Source organism: Amphiprion ocellaris, chromosome 23 (assembly GCF_022539595.1).
Source record: "Amphiprion ocellaris isolate individual 3 ecotype Okinawa chromosome 23, ASM2253959v1, whole genome shotgun sequence".
In the NCBI taxonomy this organism is placed as follows: Eukaryota; Metazoa; Chordata; class Actinopteri; family Pomacentridae; genus Amphiprion; species Amphiprion ocellaris.
This window is the reverse complement of record NC_072788.1, coordinates 17,503,863-17,525,841: the sequence shown is the minus strand read 5'-3', so window position 1 is coordinate 17,525,841 and position 21,979 is coordinate 17,503,863. Positions and strand designations below refer to the sequence as shown.

Here is a 21,979-nt window from a genome sequence, read left to right as displayed (position 1 = left end):
GAAAGTGAGATCAACTGAAACCACAAACATACTGACAAACACAAGCCCGCATGTAGGCTTCTTCATGTTTTTACATCGCCTCATATTGGGAGAGAAGCTTGCTGCCTTCTTTTTCTTTTTGCTGATCTATTATTTCTGCCCCCAAGGGGAGACAAGGAATCCTGGATCCGTTCAAAGTACGTTGAAAAGAAGTTTATCCAAAAGTTGCCCGAGACCGGCAGGAACCCCCCACTGAGGCGATCCAGCGCCAGGAGAAACCGAGCGACCACGCAGGATCGGACCGTACAGAAACCGGCTTTAAAACCTAAACCAAACCGAGCCACTCTGCCGCGGCTCACAGGTAAATCATGAGAAAGTCAAGATGGATGTGAAGTAACTCATCTTGTTGCTTTGCTCTCGTCATCTTCATCGCTTACTGACTCCTGCTGATGTTAGCAAAACAGAAACACACACCTACAAATCCCCAAACTTGGTGACCCAGCAGAAAGTTGATAATCCTGTGGGCCTATTCTGCTGTATTTTATCTGTGTGTGTGCTTTGTTGTGTCAGTTTGCAGAATGAACCAGTAATCACAACTTTCTTTGACTCCTTAGGGCTAAGCCCCAGTGACATCGTCCAAAAGAACAACACAGGCTTTCACAAAGGTGAGATCAAAAACAGAGATGCGTCACCTGACTTGACAGAAACAAGTCATTGGTTTGACGGTGTATGTGGACTGTCAAACCTTTTGAAAGTGTCTTAAATGTATTAAACCAAGCCTCTACATGCTAGATGTCAAGTTCAAATGAAATTAAGGCCAAAATCATCATTGCTTTATGTGCTGGTCAGTTTTGAGATTTTGAGCAAGGCAAAAATCAGAATACACATTTAGGTGTTTATTTTACTATCATGTCAGTTTGCAACTATAGATTTCAGTTATAATATTTCAATTCAAAAGCCAATTTCTAAAAATGAGATTTTTCAGTCAGGAAATTTCCACTTCAGTAGCACTTATCTTTACCAAACTTTACATTACCGTTCAAAAGTTTGGGGTCACCCAGACAATTTCATGTTTTCCATGAAAACTCACACTTTTATTCATGAGCTAACATAATTGCGCAAAGGTTTTCTAATCATCAATTAGCCTTTCGACACCATTAGCTAACACAATGTAGCATTAGAACACAGGAGTGATGGTTGCTGGAAATGTTCTTCTGTACCCCTATGGAGATATTCCATTAAAAATCAGCTGTTTCCAGCTAGAACAGCCATTTACCACATTAACAATGTCTAGACTGTATTTCTGATTTGTTTAATGTTATCTTCATTGAAAAAAACTGATTTTCTTTCAAAAATAAGGACATTCCTGTCCCGCCTTCAATCCTCCATTAACATCACCGGCACCGCCCTCACCTGGTTCACATCATATCTCACAAATCGACAACAATTCATCAAGGTCAACAACTGCACATCCGCCACCGCCCCCCTGTCCCATGGTGTCCCTCAAGGATCAGTACTTGGCCCCCTCCTCTTTATCCTGTACCTCCTCCCCCTCGGCAACATCATCCGCCGCCACAACCTACACTTCCATTGCTATGCCGACGATATCCAACTCTACATCTCCACCAACACCACCGCCACCACCACCCTCCCCTCTCTCTCCAGCTGCCTGGCCGACATTAAATCCTGGATGAGGAAAAATTTTCTCCTGCTAAACTGCGACAAGACTGATCTCATCTTTATTGGACCTAAATCACTCACACCATTTCCCCACTCCCCCATTACCATTGATAACACCACCCTATCTCCTTCTGCTCACATCCGCAACCTCGGTGTGATATTTGACAGCAACCTCACTTTTGAACCCCACATTAATCAGATCACCAAAACTGCCTATTTCCATCTCCGCAACATCGCCCGTCTCCGCCCCTTCCTCTCCTTCTCAGCCGCTGAAACCCTCATTCATGCCTTCGTCACTTCCCGCCTTGACTACTGCAATAGCATTCTCTTCGGCTCCACCTCCAAAGTTCTCAATAAACTTCAACTCATTCAAAACTCTGCTGCCCGACTCCTCACCCGAACCTGTTCTCACGACCATATCACCCCCGTCCTGCAGAACCTCCATTGGCTCCCCATTTCACACCGCATCCAGTACAAACTGCTTCTCCTCACCTTCAAGTCCATCCATAATCTTGCCCCCTCTTACCTTACCGATTTGCTCCTCCCCTACACCCCCCCCAGGAATCTCCGTTCCTCCCACACAAGCCTCCTTTCCATCCCGCACAGGACCAGCCGGCGACACTGGGGGGACAGAGCCTTCGCCATCGCCGCCCCCGCACTCTGGAACTCACTCCCCCATGCCCTCCGTGACTGCACCAACCTCACCACATTTAAATCCCTTTTAAAGACTCACCTTTTTAGATCTGCTTTCCTTAAGTGATTCTGTATTTTATCTTGAACTTGTTTTACTACCTACTGATTTTAATTAACAGTTTTGTTTTATCTTATTGTATTTTATGTACAGCGTCTTTGAGTTTTTGGAAAAGCGCTTTATAAATGAAATTTATTATTATTATTATTTCTAATGGCGCTTTTCCACTAGCACCTACTCGTCTCGACTCTACTTGGTTTGTGAGGTTTTCCATTAGGACGTAGTACCAGGTACTATTTTAGTACCTACTCGGCCAGGGTTCCAAGCGAGCTCAGTCGAGCCAATAATGCGACGTCTACAGAGTGCAGGCCACTGATTGGGCAGGGAGTGACGACACACGAGAGCGACTCCTTCATGAAAACCAAACCCGCCATTTTTGAAACAACTCGACGCCCTCAGCTTTCTCTGACTCTCTTCTTTTACTTTGAATCTGACAAAAATCCACAGATCGAGCAGCAGGTATACCTTTGCCTCGATTGTTGTGTTGTGTTTGTGTCGCACACAAATGACGTTAAGGGACTTCTGGGCCGCCGTGCTATGACGACTCCACCCACGATGAGGTGGTACTCAATTGTAATGGAAAACGAGTTAAACCAAGTTGAGTCGAGCCGAGTAGGTGCTAGTGGAAAAGTAAGCGCCTTCAGTGACCCCAAACTTTATTCATAAAAATGTTGACTGGTAAAGATATCTATTATACCTTCTGTAAAAACCCTGAACTCTAACAAATCAACAAAAGCTTTCTTCCTCCAGTGCTCTGATTTTTGTTCTTCACATGAAGGCAAATTTTTACATATATAATAACTCATTTTCATATTTAAACATGCATTTTCAGAAATCCTGTAATTTCATGGTGATATCTTTTAGTTAAACACTTTACCCTATTCACCTGTAGTGTCTCCACTTTTAAAAAAATGATCAATCAGATGTTGAAGAGGAAGAAGAGGATCTCAGTGGTCTCCATCCCGGGGCGCTGCTGTACCGCTCGGCAGCCCTGCAGAACTTCCCCGTCATGGCTGACGCTCTGGCTCATGGAGCTGACGTCAACTGGGTCAATATGGCTGAGGAGTCGAGCACACCGTTGATACAGGCTGTCTCAGTGGTGAGAACATCCATCCATCCATCCATCCATCCATCCATCCATTATCTAATCCTCATTAGGGTCATGGGGGGCTGGAGTCTATCCCAACTGACTTAGGGTGAAAGCATTGGACACCCTGGACAGATCACCAGTCTATCACATGGCTACATATTGAGACAAACAATCACACTTGCATTCACACCTACAGGCAATTTAGAATAATCAATTAACCTCAGCATGTTTTTGGACTGTGGGAGGAAGCCGAAGAACCCATAGAAAACCCATGCATGCACAGGGAGAACATGCAAACTCCATGCAGAAAGGACATGGACAAATCTTAAAAAAAAAAAAAAAAAAAAAAAAACTAGGAGAAAAGAATGTTTGAAAAGATTTTTTAAAATACCAAATAAGTCTGGAGTTGCCCCTAAAAGCCATTTTTCTCTTATCCCACCCCCTTGATGAATAAATTGAATCTCAAATAAAACAGTTAAAATGAAACTTTAACTTCCTTTTTTTGGTATTATTTTTTCCATTGATGTCTCTTGTATTTGTTGGGGAAAAAATTTACTTATTCTTTTTTCTTAAATTTTTTCTATCAGTCAGTTTGTCCTGTTGGTCAGCAGTAACAGCCAGCTAAATATCTAGCTTCTACTCCTGAGAAAAAGCTAACAGTAGCGTGGATTAGCAACCCTGTTACTGTGATTAGAGTAGGGTTAGCAAACAACAAATAAAACATGGAATAAGAATGGTACCATTGATGTGGCACCATTGTGTTCATGGCCAGGAAGGCCGGGCCACGAACCGGGGAACTTCTAGCTGCAAGGCAAAAGTGCTAACCACCAATCCGCTGTGCAGCCCCCTATTTAAAGAATAGAATCTGTAAAAATTGTCTCCCTTACCAAACCCGTAGAAAACCCACGCATGCACAAGCAGTACATGCAAACTCCAAGCAGAAAGATCCCGGGAATTACGTGAACCAGGGATCTGCTATCTGTGAGGCAACAGTGCTAACCACCGAGCCACCGTGCAGCCCACATACAATTCACTGCCATCAAATTTTTTGTGAATATTGCTCCCCCGAGCTTGAATGATGATGATTTTTATGACCCATTCTGGTGACCTTCAACTGAGTTTTAACCTCTTGACGTCTATTGTCGCAAATTCGCAACATACCACTTTCATTCAGACTGCAGCCAAGATAGCATATCCATTCCCCCAATGCCGGTTTGTGCATATTCAATACGTACCTCGGAACCTTTTGTAAGCACTGGTTTCTTGTAGGATCAGTCGGAGTGGGACCTAATTATTATACATCTGTTATTATTGTTATATATCTGTTCTATGTGTAATAGACAAATTAACAATCCCTACTTATTTTAGCATCAGCTGGAAAGCAAAAACACGCAAAAGTTTTTTTTTAAATTTAATTGTAAATAAATTCAGGTGTCAAGGGGTTAAAGATGCACCACCCTCAAATTGCACATTGCACTGACATGAAATACTCACTGACCATTTATGTAACCAGGGGGCAAACCTTTTGCATGAATGCAGCATTTTTATCCTCAAAACTAGCATAAGAATAGCAAAGCTGTTAATCTGTGGGCAGCCATTAGGTGCCACCTGCAGGGTTTTTATCATTTTAGTCCAGTTGAGTGAACCCGTTTGGACAATGTGATAACAGGGGAGGATCAGAGTCTCGCCTGGGAGTAGAAATCAGCACAGCAGCAGTTGACTTCCTTCTGTTTTGACCAGAATGCTCTGGCAGCCTGCGAGTTCCTGCTGCAGAATGGCGCCAATGTCAACCAGGCCGACAGCAACGGGAGAGGACCGCTGCACCATGCCACCATCTTGGGTCACACAGGGTAGGACGAACACACTCTCACACTTTCATCAGCGCAACTTACAGACCACATAATTCAAAGCAAATGACTACACTGAGCGCTCTCATGCCTGCTCTGCTCGCATTCCCAGGTTGGTTTGTCTCTTCTTAAAGCGAGGAGCTGACTACAACGCCAGAGACAAGAACCAAAAAGACCCCATAAGCATCGCTGTGGACAACGCAAACGCAGACATCGTCACTTTGTGAGTGTTTGAGTCAAAGTGAGCCACGTGTAGCAGTCAGCAACAGCAACCCTTCTAACTGAGCTTCTGTGTTTCAGGTTGCGGATTGCCAAAATGAACAAGGAGATGCGGGAGATGGACGGAGCGTTCGGCCAATCAGGTCATTCAGGGGGGCAGGGATCTGGAGGGTTAGTGGGTGGGACAGGGGGTGGGCTGGCCCACACCAGGAAGAGTCTCCAGGCTATAAAGAACCACATAAGCGGCTGGGCTCTAGGGGGGCAAAATGATTAACAGGAATAAAATGCCTAGTCGAGACATACATCATCAGCTGTTAGTTACAGAGGGAAAAAAAGTAAAATTGTGAAAGAATAAAATCTAAAAAACACAAGGTACGACAAGAATAAAAGCAAGAACATAGATGGAAACAGGTTTATTAACACAGGACGGACATTGAAACATTCTACTTAGGAATCTGCATGCACTTTGAATTACAAATGCACATCTTCCTGCACTTTGAAACCCACAAACTATCTAAATCCCCTCTCAGGAGACAGTGCTATATGTGGGTGTTTTCAATGTTTCGCTGTTGTATAACTGAGCTTTAAGAACATGTATCTATAATAGACCTATACCAGGCCTGTTCTCAGTATATTTTGGATATTTTTATATCCAGTATGTACAGTGTGCTGACTCTCAGACAGTCTTTATGGTGTATCTGGATGTGTGTTGAACTGTCCTTTCATTCCAGTTATGTAAGCTAAATTCAGTGTTGGGTTTGGTTCTCAGTGACAATTTTCTCACACTAATCTGTGAATAGTGACTCAGTTTAAGCTTTTACGCTGTTCTGTTTATATTTATTATGCTGTCAGCTAGGTCCAAGAGCTCTGTGCTGTAGCCCATGAGCTTGAGGTTAACAGTGGGTTTTGTTTGTCACCTGGCTCTTTTTCAAGCTGCAAAGTCCATTCCTTCATGGCTGATCTAGATCAAGGCTCTTGCTCCATAGAGAGTGAGTTGCATCCAGTCCTCAGTCGTGAAGGAATGGAAACGTGATGCGTTTGTCTGCTTGAAACGACTGCTGGTCAGTATTTGACGTGCTGTGCTTTGTCATTGTCTGTCTCTGTTGTGTGCACTCATTGCCTTCTGTCCACTGGGACGTCCGGCTGGTCTCAACTGCTTTCACAGTGTGCCACCTACAGCAAAAACCAAGAGGTAAAGTGCATGTGCATGCCCTTACATGTGTGTTTATTTGTTCAGTTGCATGTGTCTTGCTTTAGGGCTGCAGCTCTTAATATGTTCAGGAAATAGTTGACGTTTCTGCCATTAAAACTGAATGTGTCTTCTCCAATGTAATGTAGCTTTTGATAAAAGATGTCATGACTCAAACACAGCTGCATCTCATTAAAATAGGGAGAGACACAAATGAATAGATGCCATTAATCTCAGTATTAAGGTCATTCCAGAATTGGAGGACTTTGGGCTTGAACATTTTTGAAAAATAAACCTCTTTTACAATTTTCTGCTCCATATTCATCAGTAATAAGTAATAAACTATCAAAGGCGTGATTGGCTCAGCTTACACATCAATGGTACCATTTTTATTCCATGTTTTATGTGTTGTTTGCTAACCCTACTCTAATCACAGTAACAGGGTTGCTAATCCATGCTAATGTTAGCTTTTTCTCAGGAGTAGAAGCTAGACATTTAGCTGTTACTGCTGACCAAGAGGACAAACTGACTGATGGAAAAAAGTCAAAAGAATTTGTCTTATCTTGAAAATATGCAGAACAGAGTTTCATGAGGTAGAGTGAGACATTCAAGCAAGGCTGACAATGTTATGAAAATATGAAGAATAGAAGACATAGCTTTGCTTTACCCATTCTTTTTGAAAAACTGTTTAATGATAATTCCAGCTAAAAAGTTTATGCTAACAGGGTTGTTGTGGGACACACGTTCTATCCATAATAATTATTTAAAATATTTTGTTGATTCATTTTTTTCTAAGAGACATCAATGAAAAAAATACTTTAAAAAAAGGAGATTTAAATTTCATTTTAACTGTTTTATTTGGGATTCAATTTGTCCTCAGGGGGGTGGGGTAAGAGAAAAATGGCTTTTTAGGAGGGAATCCAGAATTACTTGGTATTTTAAAAAATACTTTCAAACATTCTCCTAGTTTTTTTTTTAGTTTTTTTTTTTTTTTTTAGATTTGGTCTCAGGACAAGTGCATTTACACAACAACTGAATGTTTTAATGGAATTGACCCATGTCATGACTCAAACAGCTGCATCTCATTAAAATAGTGAGAGAGACACAGATGAATAGATGCCATTAATTTCAGTATTAATTCTTAAACTGTACAGCTTTTACTGGTAAAATTTGAATTTTAAGTCTCACTTCTTCTCCTGTTTCTTTCTAGGTGATGAAACCTACCAGGACATTTTTAGAGACTTTTCACACATGGCCTCAAACAACCCCGAGAAGCTCAAACGCCGCAGTGCAGATCCCAAAACTTAACCAGCTGCTGCCTCCTCCTCCTCACCCCACTGTACGATGCCACATTTCACACCTCAGCTTAACATACTTCCACATTACACATGCAGAAAAGTTTCAGCCCACAGGCATGCACACACACACACACACACACACACACACACACACACACACACACACACACACACACACACACACACACACACACACACACACACACTCTCTTCCTGGCTACCTGCCACATGTTCAGTCACAGCTCAGCTGGTGTTGACTTCAGAGGGGACAAACGTTCCAAACAGTGAATTCTTTGTGTGAACACGTCAGAGCAGAACAACTGCGTCCAAGTGGAAACACTGCAACAGTTTTATGAGACCAGCATGAGGTGTCTTTATGTCTAGCAGGGGTAACACCATCACTCTGCCAAGATTTCCTAATTAAAACCAGTAAATCTGTTCTTTTTATTGACTTGTTACATGAAAATAAAATGAAAATGCTTGTTGGACATGTACATAAATGTTGCAAAAAGTGATATTTGACAAATTGTAGTAATTGTAGCTTTTTACATTTTTAGACAATTTTCATGTCTATTTTGTCTAAATTATGAGGTACTTCAAATTTGTATTAAGATCAAATAAAATACAATACAAACTTATGTCTAAGTGTATTTTCGTGTTGGTGTTTAAACTGTATATTTGGAATGAGACAATTTTTACAGATTCTAGTTTTTAAATAGGGGTTACACAGTGACTTTAGCACTTTCACCTTGCAGCTTGATAATCCCCAGTTCGCATCCTGCCTTCCTGGAATCTTCCTGCATGGAGCTTGCATGTTCTCCCTGGGTTTTCTCTGGGTTCTCCAGCTTCCTCCCACAGTCCAAAAATATGATGAGGTTAAATGGTAGCTCTAAATTGTCCATAGGTGTGAATGTGATTGTTTGTCTCTATATGTAGTCCTGTGATAGACTGGTGACGTGTCCAGGGTGTCCCCTGCCTTCACCCTAAATCAGCTGGGATAAACTCCAGCCCCCTGAGGATTAAACGGTGTATAGATGATGGATGGATGGATGGATAGTTGTGGTTATTTAGAGAAAAAGGTATGCTACCGTTCAAAAGTTTGGGGTCACTTACAAATGTCCTTATTAGATATAGATAATGGATGGATAGCTTTCAAATAGAAACGTAAAACGGTTTGTTTTGCGGTCACAACCCCAGCAGAGGGCGCCATCATTCTGTGATTGACCTTTGAGGCAAATGGTTGACATTTCAAGTGACATTACAACAGAAGACCTGCCTCATACACTCAAAATTGAAACAAAACTAGTTAAAGAAAAGACAGTTAAAAAAAAGCACAATGTATTTAATCAAGTACAAGTACAAAATATTACATTTCAACACATCAATGACATTTTGCAGGTAGAGTGATGGTTTTAGGATTGAAGGACCACAGCATTGCATGAGTCTGTAAGTGAAAAGATTTCTGATGAACTTTAAAAACAGTGATTGAGGTTCCTCTTTCAAGTACTGACCAAACTCCTTTTGCATCGCTGCTCAAGTTAGTATGTCAGTTACCAGCAGGTCACAGTGCTTCTGCTCAAGACATGGTGTTCATCCAGCTGTTATCAAAGCCAAACCACACTGCTCTACAAAGCCAGTCTTTGCTTATGGTTTACAAAAGTACAAAGTGCTTATGCAAACAAGCTGAATGTGTCTTTAGAAAATGCACTTGGAAAAACATGGTTTTGTGCTCCGGCCAAGAATTATAATGCACTGGTGGAAAGAGAAATTCCTGAGTCTAAGAGTTGATACCAGCAGCTTTACTGGACTCAAATCAGTGTCTACAGTGAATGGCACTGTGTGTTGCAAGAGTTTTTTTTAACAATATATCTTCACACACAAATTACATAGTATAAAAACAGTCATTTGTAGGATTCAGTAATGCCCTATGTCATCAAATAAAAATATAAGACCAGTGTTGGGAAGGCTGTGGCTAAGCTTAAGGTGTGTCACATGATTTGCAGAAGTTGTGCTTCATAATCTAAGACTGTATTGTATAAAAGGTATCCTATATCAACATTTAGTTGTTAGCCTTTGATCACAAAATGAAATGTTGTCAAGTAGTTGAAGATTGTGTTTACTGACTATTTGGAGATAACAGCGGGTAATAAAAAATGGCCCCACAGTGATTTAATCCAGTCACTGATGAACAGAATCTACAGTGTTAATTGTCAGAAAATAGTTTAAATGAAGATAGTGAATTTCTAGTTAAATCATTATGTACAAAATGTAAATATGCCAGTCAGTCTTTCAGCAGCGGAATCAGATTCACAGTTTCAAAGATCAATTTCAAAGTTTTGTGTTTCTTAGTCAAGTAAGCTAAAAGTGCAATTAGCATGTTGTGGTAATAACTGAAAAACAAACTGAAATTTACTTCACATATCCTATCTTAATCAAAGGTTTATGAGCTGTAATTAAATAATTAAACTGTGAAGAGTTTCCTTTGTGGCAGCATCTACTGGCTTCAACATTAAACCAAGGTTATGATATGTAACAGAGCGAGGAACTCAGGAGGCTCTGTCTGCCAACCAGGAAGCTTCACTGTTCACTTTGGGTCCGAGTCTCTGAGGTATAGCACCAATACACCACCATTCATACACATGTGCAACAGCATCATGTTGATGGCATCTTCAGAAATTTGCCATCATTCCCGAAGCCTTAATTTGACACAGTCTCGAGGCTTACTGAACCTTGTTATCTCATCTGTCAGATCATTCAGCACTTCTGTTACTTGTGTCAGAAGGCAAACTATTCATCTGTTCCAACTCTGAATTTAAACCCTTATCTTTGTCGTCAAGGGAACGTCTTTGAGGAGGCGGTGGGTCGGTGCAGGAGAAATAGTGAGGCAGAGTGGCCATGGTCAAGGTACCAAGAATGGGGAAAGAGCCTGCTACCATGAAGGAGGCCATGTAGTTGCCTGTGATGTCCTTGAGCAACCCTTTGGACACATAGAGGGGAGAATACTCACATTAAAAGGCAGATCATTAAAACAAAATGACATAAAGATGTTACAAAGAGATAATCAAAGAGTAAATGAAACTAACAAGAAAGCCTACCATTAAGATGTAATTGTGTAAAGCCTGGTCTCATGCTAGTTAAGAGAAACATTCACTGCAGTTTACGCAAGAAAATTGTGGCTTTTCTCTAAAAACAATTTGGGTTCAAGTCAAATCATGTGTTTAACCATTCAAAAAGAATGAACAAAGACACTTTTTAAGTAAACCAAGTGCTTTTTCAAAACTAAACACAACAATTTCCACTCTGCCTCTAATGATATCTAGCTGTGCAGTTAGTTTTTCATTTGGCCAAGATCAATGAGGCAAGAAGTTTGAATTACACGGAACTTTTTCCACAGCAGGTATCTGAACGTCCCACAGGTGTCACTGTAAATGATACTAGCTTTACCTATCACTAGAGGAAAAGTGCATTTGATTTGTTTTTACCAGAAGGCCCATCATGCCTCACAGCTGTTACGGTTTACATCGGAAGATATATGCATGAAGCAACACAACATGTAAAGTGCAACACAGACTTTTGACAGAAAACAAACAAAAACTAAAAGGTTTCATTTTCAAAAGCAGGATTCTTCTTCGCCACTTTTACTAGAGCCTCTTCCTACTAAATGTTAATCCAGATATAAGTCATTTTTGATGATTTAAAGCCTACAAATGAATTTAAGGAATCTGCACTGTATGTCGAAAGATCAATCTCTGAGAAATACATCTCAAAACAAGCACAAATATAATCATACCTATCTGAGTGGCCACATACCACTAGAGCGTACCTGAGGAAGCAGTGTTTATTTTGCAGTTTGTGTGCAATGGCTATACAATGTGTGGTAAGGTTGAGAAATGAGCAAGGAGCATGAGAACTAAGTGACCCATATTACTCCACTTAATGTTTCACTGCTTTAAGCTTCCGTGTGTTAACTTGTGTTCATGGACTGACCCAGGTCACTCTAGATAACATGAAAGTGGTTGCAGTGACCTACGCTGACAGATAAAATCATACACAGGGCAACCTGACCTGCAAATTAAAGATATGGGGGTGTTATCTATTTAAAAAAAACAGACTGTCTTACCTGACAGAGGAGTCCCCAGCAGACCTGCACTGCTTTCAATGAGCTGCAGCAGCCCGAGGGCCCCCATCATGCGCTCCACGCCCACAATCAAAGGTACCACCGCAAACGCCAGAGAGGTCAAAGCCCCGGAGCAGAATCCATACAGGAGACTGATCACCACCAGCGCAACATAGGACCCAGACAAGGAGCTCACGGGCAGCAGCATGATGAATACACCTGCCAGAGCTGTCCACAAGCTTAGTAAATGAATTAACCGAAAGTGGCGCAGGTCAGCGAACCAGCCTGACACTACGCGGCCCAAAATGTCTGTAGCTCCTGCGGCTGACATGACAAAAGCTGCTTGGTACTCAGAGAAGCCAGCTTGGCGGCTATGGGCCACCAGATGGAAATATGGCACGAAGTAGCCGGCGTTTAAAAGAGAAATAGCTAAGGTGTAGGTGACATAAGGCCTCTCAAAGAGCAGTGACAGCTCCAGGTAGGAGGAGACTCGCTGCAGCTGAGCAACACATGACGACCTGCTGTCTGGATCCACCTGCAGGGAAGGGAAATAAGGAAATGCTGAGCTGTCACCCAATGCCCCTGTTTTTTCTTTGGCAGACAGGTTCAACAAGCGTTAAGCCCTCCTAAAACTCTAATAAACAGTGGTGGTGTCATTGTGGGCTATGACTGATGCCACTTGACTTATCATCTCAAAAATAAAGCACAGGTGTTGCCATTTCTATTAGAGTGACACAGACAGACTGACGCATGTTTTTATATCCTTCAGGCTAAACAACTACAATGTTCTTATATCCAGTTTACCTTTGCTGGGGCTTCAGAGCGCTGCTTTGGACGTATGAGCGCCCCGCAGGCCACAATGTTGAGGCTGAGGCCTCCCAGAATTAGCAGAGCTCCTCGCCAGGCGTACATCTCCACCAGCAGCTGGAAGAGTGGGTTAAAGGCAAATGAAGACAGGCCAATGCTGGAGAAAGCCAGTCCCAAAGCCAAGGTGCGTCGGCGGGTAAAGTTAGCCATGACTGTGGCCACCATGGGCGTAAAGACCAGCCCCCAGCCCAAACCTGGAGGACAGTGAAGTAAAGTAAAACCGTGAGAGGTCACAGATCATCAGCAGTTCATTATTTAACCATCTGAACCCCAAAATGCCAGCGATTATGAGATTTCGTAGTTTCCAATGTCTTTGAATAACTTGTGTGTGACATTTTGTTCTGTTGGGAAAATTACCAACTTCAAGACTTTAATTTGTGATATTTTATCAAAATCATTTTATTCTACATGTCTCATTTTTTAAAAATCACAAATATAACCCACTTGTTGTAACCAGATTCTGTTTAAAAAAAAAAAAAGGAAAAAATCTGCACTCTCCTCCAAGCAATAGTCACACAACAAAATCTCAGGGACTGTATGTGGAAGACTGTCATAGTGCAGTGAAAAATTATCAAAATGATCTGCTTGGGGTTCAGAGGGTTAAACAGTAAGGGCTTTTGTCAAATTTTTTGAATTTCCACGTAAAAAACATCCATAAATTCAGTAACAGCTCCTCAACTGCAAGGCCAAAATGAAAACCTTGGGCTCTATGGTAAAGAAACATTTACAACTCGGCATAATCTATATATTAAATTTGTTAGACAGATATTGTCTTGACCCAACACCAGGCCACACTGTCACACATATTACCTGAAATTACACCCATCGTGAGGTACAGGTGAGCAAGGCAGGTGGCTTGCGAGGCCAGAATGAGACCGAGTCCAGCGAGAAAGCCCCCCGTCATCACTACCAGCCTGGCATTATATGCGTTACATAGCGCTGCACCCAGAGGACCTGGAAAACAAACCCACAGACATCTCAACAAGGCGATCTTTCTCTCTCAGAGTAGCTTTAAGGTCGTCAAAATCATCCTGTTCCAAACACCATCAGATTCATTCTGTATTCGCTGTTTGTTGACCCTGTTCAGTGTTCTATGCTTATTACCAAAGGAAAAATGTTTTATATGGCTATGTCATGCAAAGAACAATTACTGGATGTCCTCTGCATAATTTTACACACATTCGTGAAAAATTCAGTCTGACGTATTTCATATCTTTGAAACCTTTGGGGTCTTTACTGCAATTGTTATTAATGTTTGAAATATGCATAGTTGCTGAGTTTGTAATGGGGGACTCCATTGGTGAATTAGAAAGGAGTAACATGTGGCAGCAGCAAGAATTTATCAATAAATTGTGTACTTCTTGTGCACTAGTATTGGTGTAGCAGGTAAAATTGTAAAAACAAATAACAACGAAAAAAAAGCTGAAACGCTCAGTGGATCATTCATTTAGGTAATTTGTCAAGCGGCATGCAATGGATCCAGTTCCTCAAAAGTAAAGATTTGGTGTTTTTTTTTTTTTTTAAATTGTATACAGTGATTTTTGGAGAATTTCAAGATATTAGATTGGGATGTGATAAAATTCTAAATTTTTCACACTCTGCTTATGTTTTATTTAGTATATGATTAGACTCATGGTAAAGATAAGTAGCAAATGAATGGACAATAAATGCAGTCAATAGCTGTACCATTCCAACCAGCACATTCAAGCATTAGGGACTCACTGAAGAACTGCTGTGCTGCTAAGCCAGTGGATGAGATCCAGGAGACAGCCTGACTGCTTTCCTCAAAGTACTGGACAAACTCCACAAAGAAGACGCCCAAGCTCCGCATCAGGCCGAACACGAGGCTCGTGCTGACAAACAAAGCAGCGAGCAGCACCCAGCCCCAGCCTCCATCTGGGCCCTCGACTTCCTCGCTCCGGCTCTCCGGATTGGACTTTACTTTGGTCATTTCTAAAAAAAGAGAAGTGTGCCAGAAATGAAAGAAAAATGCTGGTCAACATAAAAGGAGAATGGGCAGGGAATGGTATTGAGAAACTACCGAGGACGTGAATGTAGACGCCTCAGGAAATGTAACAGTGCAGAACAAGTCTGATCCTCTCAGTGCAATAATGATTAACTTCCCACAAGCCAATAAATTCCCTGGCTGTGTCTTGTATGTGTGACTAGGCCGTTAAACAAGTTGGCCTTTATTTGACAACAACATGTGGGTGAGAGGTGAACTCTGACAGTGACTGCTGACAATCAGCTGTGATTCATGTTTCTATGTTTAATAATAAAAAAAAACCTTCTTAGTTCACTTTCAATTTCACATTTGTTAATATTTTAGCGTGACTATATACACAGTAGTCTGCAGAACTGAGAGAAAATAAAAGAAGGTTGGTCACTGCATTTGGTCATTGTTTAACAGTTATTTTTTATGTGTTTTCAGTGAACCTTTCAAGTCATTGTCTTTTTAAAACTGCAGATTCGTTTAAATTACAGGACGGATTAAAGTAGTGACAAGACATTTTCTAACATGAAAACATGAAGATATTAATCTCTTGTGACCACATACAGTATATAATACAAATGGACATACATTTCCTTTAGGATTTGGTGAGTTTGAGCCCATTTGTGTTAATGAATGATTCACAGAGTCGGATGCAGCTGTGTATGTTTTTCCTAACCAGGGCTTTCTATATTGCAGTGTTGCTGGTTTTAATGTACTGCATCACTGTTAAAAATGATCTCATAACGCAGTTAATGTTTTTTACAAATCCCTAAAGGTGGACAAAAGACAGTAATGTTTTAAAGAGTTCATTACTCCGCCAAGGAACGGCAGAGTTATGTGATGATCAGCGTACGTTTGTCTGTCTGTCTGTCTGTTAGCAACATTACTCAAGAACGGATTTCGGTAAAATTCTCAGGGAAGGTCAGAAATGACACAAGGATCAAGTGATTAGATTTTGACAGTGATGTGGCTTCTAGTCTGGATCCACGGACTCGTTAAAGATTTCTGTATAATTGCAAGATAGCGGCACGGCTACACTGTAACTATGACAACAAGTGAACACTACGTCAGCTGCCTGCTGACGATCACATGATTGTGATTCTACTACAAATCCACTGCTGTGGACTTATTGGGACTTATCTGTTGGAAATGATACAAGGAACAATTGTTTAAACTGTGGGGGTATTTGCAAGTCCAAACAATTCCCGCCACCCACTACATATTTAGGTCATGCGATTCGGTATCCGTACGTAACGTACACATGCGTAACACACGCCTGTGCTCAGCACGTCATTTTGTTTATGGGTGCATCTATATTAAATGGGCACATTCTACAGTGCTGTGATTTCTGACACAAATTTTTTCAAGATTTCATCCATCAGAAATGATAAAATGACTGAGCAGCCTTGGCGGAGAACTGCCCTCTCTGACTGCTTTTCTTGTTTTAAAATCCAGTGCCAGTCTTGACATCCAGAATTTATTTCTAATAGAAGTGGTGTTTAACAACCACATTTTCAGCTACTGGCAGAAACAAAGGACCACAGTGCCAAAGTTCTCTTTTAGCTGCTGCAGCAGTCATGATGCAATTACTGACCTTGTATGATCTGCTATTACCAGAATGTACAACGGCATTTCCCACCACAGCGCTTCAAAGGAAGACAACTCAACTTCTCTTATTGGTTATTGAAGATGTTTTACCTTTCTTTCAAAAGGCTTCCTCAATCCTAAATAACTGGCGGGCAGTCCTAGGAATTTATTTTCACCCCAAAATTACATGGACCTTGTTGTTAACAGGCCATGGGTCATGTGATTTGTGTGTGAGAATATATAACTGGAACTTCCCACCAGTCACGTAGAACTGAACCTTTTGTATGAGAGCTGAAATGTCTCAAAGAACCAAAAAGAGAACAGTGGCTTGCCTTATACTGAAGCACTTGGAAATACCATGACCTGATGACTCAAACTTTGCTTAGACAGGAATATCCCATATTTCTGCTTTGGTTGTTGTATTACTGCTATTCTGCTATACTTCCTCTTTCATATAACTGATCAGTTCATTAGCACTGAAAAAGGTTACATGACAATAATTTGTGGTTAACCAAAACTGAAAAAGATACCATTGTACACAAGCCAAACAATTCTTAAGGAATGAATGGCTAAGGAATATGTAAAGTGTGACAGTAATTCAAACTATTGGGTTAAGCAGTGTTTTCCATTTAGTGTTGTTCACTTTAATAAGTAGCAAGTTAATTTTAAGTCAGAATGAGCAGTAAAGTCACTTGAGCCATTTCTAACCTAATGCTCACTCACTGCTTAGCTCAAGGAATGAAAGGAATTTGCAGTCAACACACTCTAAAACTCACTTGCAGTGAAAAACATGACACAAATCAATCAGTAAAACTGGTGGTAAAACAACAACTTCAGCAAATACTCAAACTTTAGCTTAAGCACTTGATTTTCTATCGGTTTCACTACTTTTTGTGCAATACTTCAGTGTGTGTCGCAAAACTGAGATGAAACCCACCTGAAGAAGCAGAGGCGTAAGGGGATTACAAGCACCAGATTCCAGGGGAGCAAAAGCTGCAGGACAACAGACAATTTAACATTAACATCATGTGCTGCGATTGCTTTGTTTTGCAAAGTTTTGCAAGGGTTTGATTTTTCTAGGCAGTCAGTACCTTAAAAGCTACATTTCCGATATGTATTTTTGCCACAGGAAGTTTATTCCTGTCTTCGTTATAGCATTTATAGTAACGTCTATGTATAATCAAGAGGGTTTTGTTTATTTAGCTTAAAATCAAAAATCACATATTTGGCATGGCTGAAGACACACAAAACAACTCATCTGTTCAAGCAACCTGTGGGACTAATACGAGGTGAAAATTTTTATTTAGCCACTTTCTGGATAAGCATATATACAAATCTGTTCACAAGTTTGGGGTCACCCAGACAATTTCATGTTTTTCATGAAAACTCACACTTTTATTCATCTGCATAGGGGTACAGAGGAACATTTCCAGCAACCACCACTCATGTGTTCTAATGCTACATTGTGTTAGCTAATGGTGCTGAAAGGCTAATTGAGGATTAGAAAACCCTTGTGCAATTATGTTAGCACATGAATAAAACTGTGAGTTTTCATGGAAAACATGAAATTGTCTGGGTGAACTCAAACTTTGAACGGTAGTGTATTATTAGTTATTATTATATTATTATAGTAGTACTATTATTTATTCAAGGCCCTACAATACTGCATAATATACAAATTTACCTGGCCAATGTAAGTATTATTGGTTTCTGGTAAACAAAACGGTAGCAGATTCAATAGTAAATGGTGCCAGGGCTAAAATCCCCTGCAGGAAAAAAAAGTTGAAAAAAAAATCTAATAAAACAAAACCAATCTGTGACACCTAATAGGAAGTATGTTGGCCTGAATAACCAAAAACATGTGGGTCGTTCACACACCCCTACAGACACTGCTGGTGCTGCGTCTGCTCCAGTCAGTCAGTGACTCCTGGTTAATTACTGCCATTCACAGGTAGATGAACGTGGACTGGACAATGCACGTGAATCGTCTCTAACCACGTGCACATGACGTACGACTCTCACACGGCGCTTGCGCACTCGCTGTCACACGGTACTGCTTTACACACAGAAAAAAAAAACACCACAGAGCGTTCAAAAACACGCAACATATGCAGACATATTTGGCACGTGCATATGCACGTCAGAATATTTTATAACTGTTTTCTCAGCAGTTGCTAATGAGGTCTGTGCTACAGCGGTTAACGAGGTTGTGACACCGTTTCGTTTACGTCGCGAAATTAACCGTTTCATGGCTACATAAACCCGGGCGACCAAAGAAGGTATTAAGCATTTACAGCATTTTTAAACGCTTGACAGCCTTAGAAAAGGCTTCACTGTGCTTCGCCACTACTCACCCCCGGTCTGTCAGCCGTCTCTGGAGCGGCACATGATCCTCAGTGTTCATGCTCACGGCGGTAAACAGCATACTGACATAAGGTACTACTGTACCGCCGCGGACAAAACTTCCCCAGCCGCCACACAGCTGGTGCGCCTGCGCAGTCTACACCGGGAAGGCGCTGACTGGACATTAAAATGTCACAAGTTCAGGGTAGTAACTCAGGAACCAAAATATACCAACGTACCCCTGTGTGGTCTGAACAACACATGGACTTGAGCCTAAAGTAGCGCTGTTCTTTTTATTTGATCAATTCCAGCATCTCTTCCACTATGAAAAACTGGCATGACATGTCACCATTTTCTCTTCAGTTAAGTAAAAGTTTTGCTAAGTGGTTTCATGGCAGTTTATAACATGTTTGAGGTATTTTACTGCAAAATAAAGAAACTACAAGCAGACTTGCAATAATTAATAATTTATTCAACTAGCTGTTATCAATAAAATTATTTGGCAACTATTTGAACTGAATATCTTTGGGTTGTCAACAAAACAAAACACCTGATGACATCATCTTAGGCTTTGAGAGACATTTTTAATCATTTTCTTACACCTTGCTGGACAAACAACAGTTAATTAGTTAATCAAGAAAGTAATTAACAGATTATTTGTCAAAATAATCAATAGCTGCAAGCCTAACATCCATCCATCCATCATCTATACACCACTTGATCCTCATTATTATCATGGGAGGCTGGAGTCTATCCCAGCTGACCTACATTAACTGCTTGCTGGTTCTGATAATCCGAAGAAAGGAAACTGCACAAAGGCATAAATTGTATGTGCATAACCAGTAAAAACCCACGCTATCATAAGAGTTCATGTCAGCAGTAGGTGACATCGATTGTTTACTGGATGACAAACATCAGAAACCTGACCTCCTGACCGTACATAGATCGGTACAGACATGCCCCAGTGAAAAGTATTAAGTACATAAAGCTAGCGTTCTCTGGAGAATAAAGAACGAGGTGAGGATAATGTAATTACTTCCATCAGAAATGTGTGAGGATGTTTGTTGAATGAGCTGAGGCATTCAGCCACAGACGCTGCTCAGTGACTGACTGGGTCCACTTTCACAAGTGTGTCCAATAAAACTCAGGAAGGATGTTCTGTTTGCAGGTATTTGTTCAACTCTGAAAATTTCCTGAACAGACACTTTTTGACTTCTGGACCCCACCCTTCATCTGTATGTTATTATTTCCAGTATAGTGCATATTTGGTCGTTTCCTTTTTTTGTAATTTGTTTAATCCGTTTACTTTTAATGACAACACAACCATAAAAAGAGAAGTTGTTGTATTCTAGTTATTTCAATTTCATTCTTAAGAAATCCCATTTTTCAGTTGATTCAATGTCTGGCAGCTGTGAGACAAGTTTGAACCAACACATGCTACTCAATCAGCTATTCAGTTCAGTAGGTAGCATTGTCATGAAGAACAAAGGTCCTAGAAATGTGGTCCTACTGGAACAAGCAGCCTCCTCTGCTGCAGACGCTACTGGCTCTTCAAACATTTAGTTCAAGTTTTTTTTTTTCCAAGGTTTAATACATTTCATCCAGGCTCACAGTGTAATGTATTATCATGGGTCTCTGTTGAATAGTCTCACCTCCACAACATTTAGGCATTAGTTCATCGCATAAGTCTTTACATGCAAAATGGTTGAACAAGTTTTCATAATATGTCAAGGATGTTTCTATGCATTTCCATTACACTTTTTTTCCCCCTAAATCTGTCCTAAACTGGTAAATTGCTTCCAGGTGAATCTTGACTTCCTCTAACAAAGGGAAATGTGTGAAGGGTTGGGATTTTCTGAAATCACTCAAAGACGCAAGAGAAGATATTCATGATGTGGATGAGAATTTGTGGCCCAACAAACACGAACATCAGGAGGTGTAGGAAGACTGCATTGTAATTCCTACAGCACTGCATGTACAGTTTTCCCTAAGGAGATTGTCCTATGTTCACAGTTCTACTTTTGTTTATTTCTTTGTGCTAGGCAGTGCTGTTTCCCTTTCTGTTTTGCAGTCACGTGGTCTGTCAACAGATTACAATACAAACAGTAAAAGCCTAAATGTGAATCTTGTCCAGTCAATCTCCCACATACACTAAGGTGTAACTTACAATTTACAAAAAAAATGTCATCAAAACTTCAGTCATAGTTTACATCAGAAAACCCCTCCAGAACACACTGTTATAATGACATGACTCAGCAATTTGACTGTCTCTTGTCCATACACAATGACTTGTCATTCTGATGGCACCGACCTGTTCATTGACACATATTTACTTTTGAGAGATGTACTAAGGATTTTGAGCAAGAGACTGGCTTTTGCAGGTAATCCATGGTGTTTTGCTATTTGTACGAATTGTTCTGAGAAATGCACTGACTGTTTTGAAGATGTTGAGGATGATTCGAGAAATGTACCAAAGCGACTGAGAAAAACTGTAAAAGTCAAGCTTTTCATGTTAAGTTCAGTTATGACTTCTTGTCAGTGTAGCTCCTTTCTTTGAGATGTGGCAGTTGGGTGCTGGCACAGTTTGCCACCACTAGGGTGTGGCAGAAAGTAGGAACTCAACTAACAGGTCTCGGTTTTCCTGGTAATCTTTTATTCTCCTTTTCCAGCTCCAGCAGCACCACTCTGAATCTCCTGCGTTACAGGGTTGGTTTGAGAACCCAGGTGCAGGCACAGATATGGCAGACAGGTGGCAACAGAAACGGGTCTTTATTTAGCCCAAACAAAAAACTAAAACAATACAGGAAAGGGAAAACAACTAGGAGAAACTAAACCAAATCTAATTCTAAAATAAACTACATTACAAAAACTATAAAAAAAAAACACTGCTAAACTACAAAAACCAAGCTGGGATAAACTAAACTATGCAACAAACAAAGTACTTACAAAACCAGTGTGGGACAGGACTAATGGGGCAAAGTAGGCAGACACGGGGAATCTGGAAGTTGGCGGGGAAACA

The 21,979-nt window shown here is 40.8% G+C and overlaps 2 protein-coding genes across 5 annotated transcripts in view; one reads left to right on the top strand and one right to left on the bottom strand.

Moving 5' to 3' along the window:
• acap1 (ArfGAP with coiled-coil, ankyrin repeat and PH domains 1) overlaps positions 1 to 8,498 on the top strand; it is a 28,750-nt gene extending 20,252 nt beyond the window's left edge. The window contains exons 17-24 of one of the 2 annotated variants that reach the window (XM_023274978.3): positions 147 to 340; positions 594 to 644; positions 3,334 to 3,509; positions 5,241 to 5,350; positions 5,460 to 5,570; positions 5,648 to 5,709; positions 6,732 to 6,758; positions 7,966 to 8,498. In XM_023274978.3, the coding sequence (XP_023130746.1) occupies positions 147 to 340; positions 594 to 644; positions 3,334 to 3,509; positions 5,241 to 5,350; positions 5,460 to 5,570; positions 5,648 to 5,709; positions 6,732 to 6,758; positions 7,966 to 8,063 (829 nt within the window). In that variant the 3' untranslated portion in view covers positions 8,064 to 8,498. The remainder of the gene's footprint in view (positions 1 to 146; positions 341 to 593; positions 645 to 3,333; positions 3,510 to 5,240; positions 5,351 to 5,459; positions 5,571 to 5,647; positions 5,710 to 6,731; positions 6,759 to 7,965) is intronic. The other variant, XM_023274979.3, reaches the window with a different exon arrangement.
• slc16a13 (solute carrier family 16 member 13) lies at positions 8,490 to 19,109 on the bottom strand. 3 transcript variants are annotated; one of them, XM_055007793.1, is made up of 8 exons: positions 18,972 to 19,098; positions 18,496 to 18,670; positions 17,555 to 17,610; positions 14,760 to 14,990; positions 13,848 to 13,991; positions 12,975 to 13,231; positions 12,174 to 12,705; positions 8,490 to 11,030 (listed from the first exon to the last, which is right to left on the bottom strand). In XM_055007793.1, exons 4-8 carry the CDS (start codon positions 14,986 to 14,988, stop codon positions 10,804 to 10,806), a joined length of 1,389 nt encoding a protein of 462 aa, XP_054863768.1. In that variant the 5' UTR covers positions 14,989 to 14,990; positions 17,555 to 17,610; positions 18,496 to 18,670; positions 18,972 to 19,098; the 3' UTR covers positions 8,490 to 10,803. The 3 variants fall into 3 exon arrangements, with proteins under 3 accessions (XP_054863768.1, XP_054863769.1, XP_023130748.1); XM_055007794.1 differs by having other exon boundaries at positions 18,496 to 18,673; positions 18,972 to 19,072; XM_023274980.3 differs by lacking the exon at positions 18,496 to 18,670 and having other exon boundaries at positions 18,972 to 19,109.
• Between the last annotated feature and the right edge of the window lie 2,870 nt (positions 19,110 to 21,979).

What these genes read in the sequence shown, in the direction of transcription:
- slc16a13 (XM_023274980.3), bottom strand. Translation starts at nt 14,988, where the DNA reads ATGACCAAAGTAAAGTCCAATCCGGAGAGCCGGAGCGAGGAAGTCGAG. An exon ending in AGCAGCACAGCAGTTCTTCA is followed by an intron (nt 13,992 to 14,759) that starts GTGAGTCCCTAA and finishes TTTGTTTTCCAG; the next exon opens with GTCCTCTGGGTGCAGCGCTA. An exon ending in GCTCTGAAGCCCCAGCAAAG is followed by an intron (nt 12,706 to 12,974) that starts GTAAACTGGATA and finishes CCTTCCCTGCAG; the next exon opens with GTGGATCCAGACAGCAGGTC.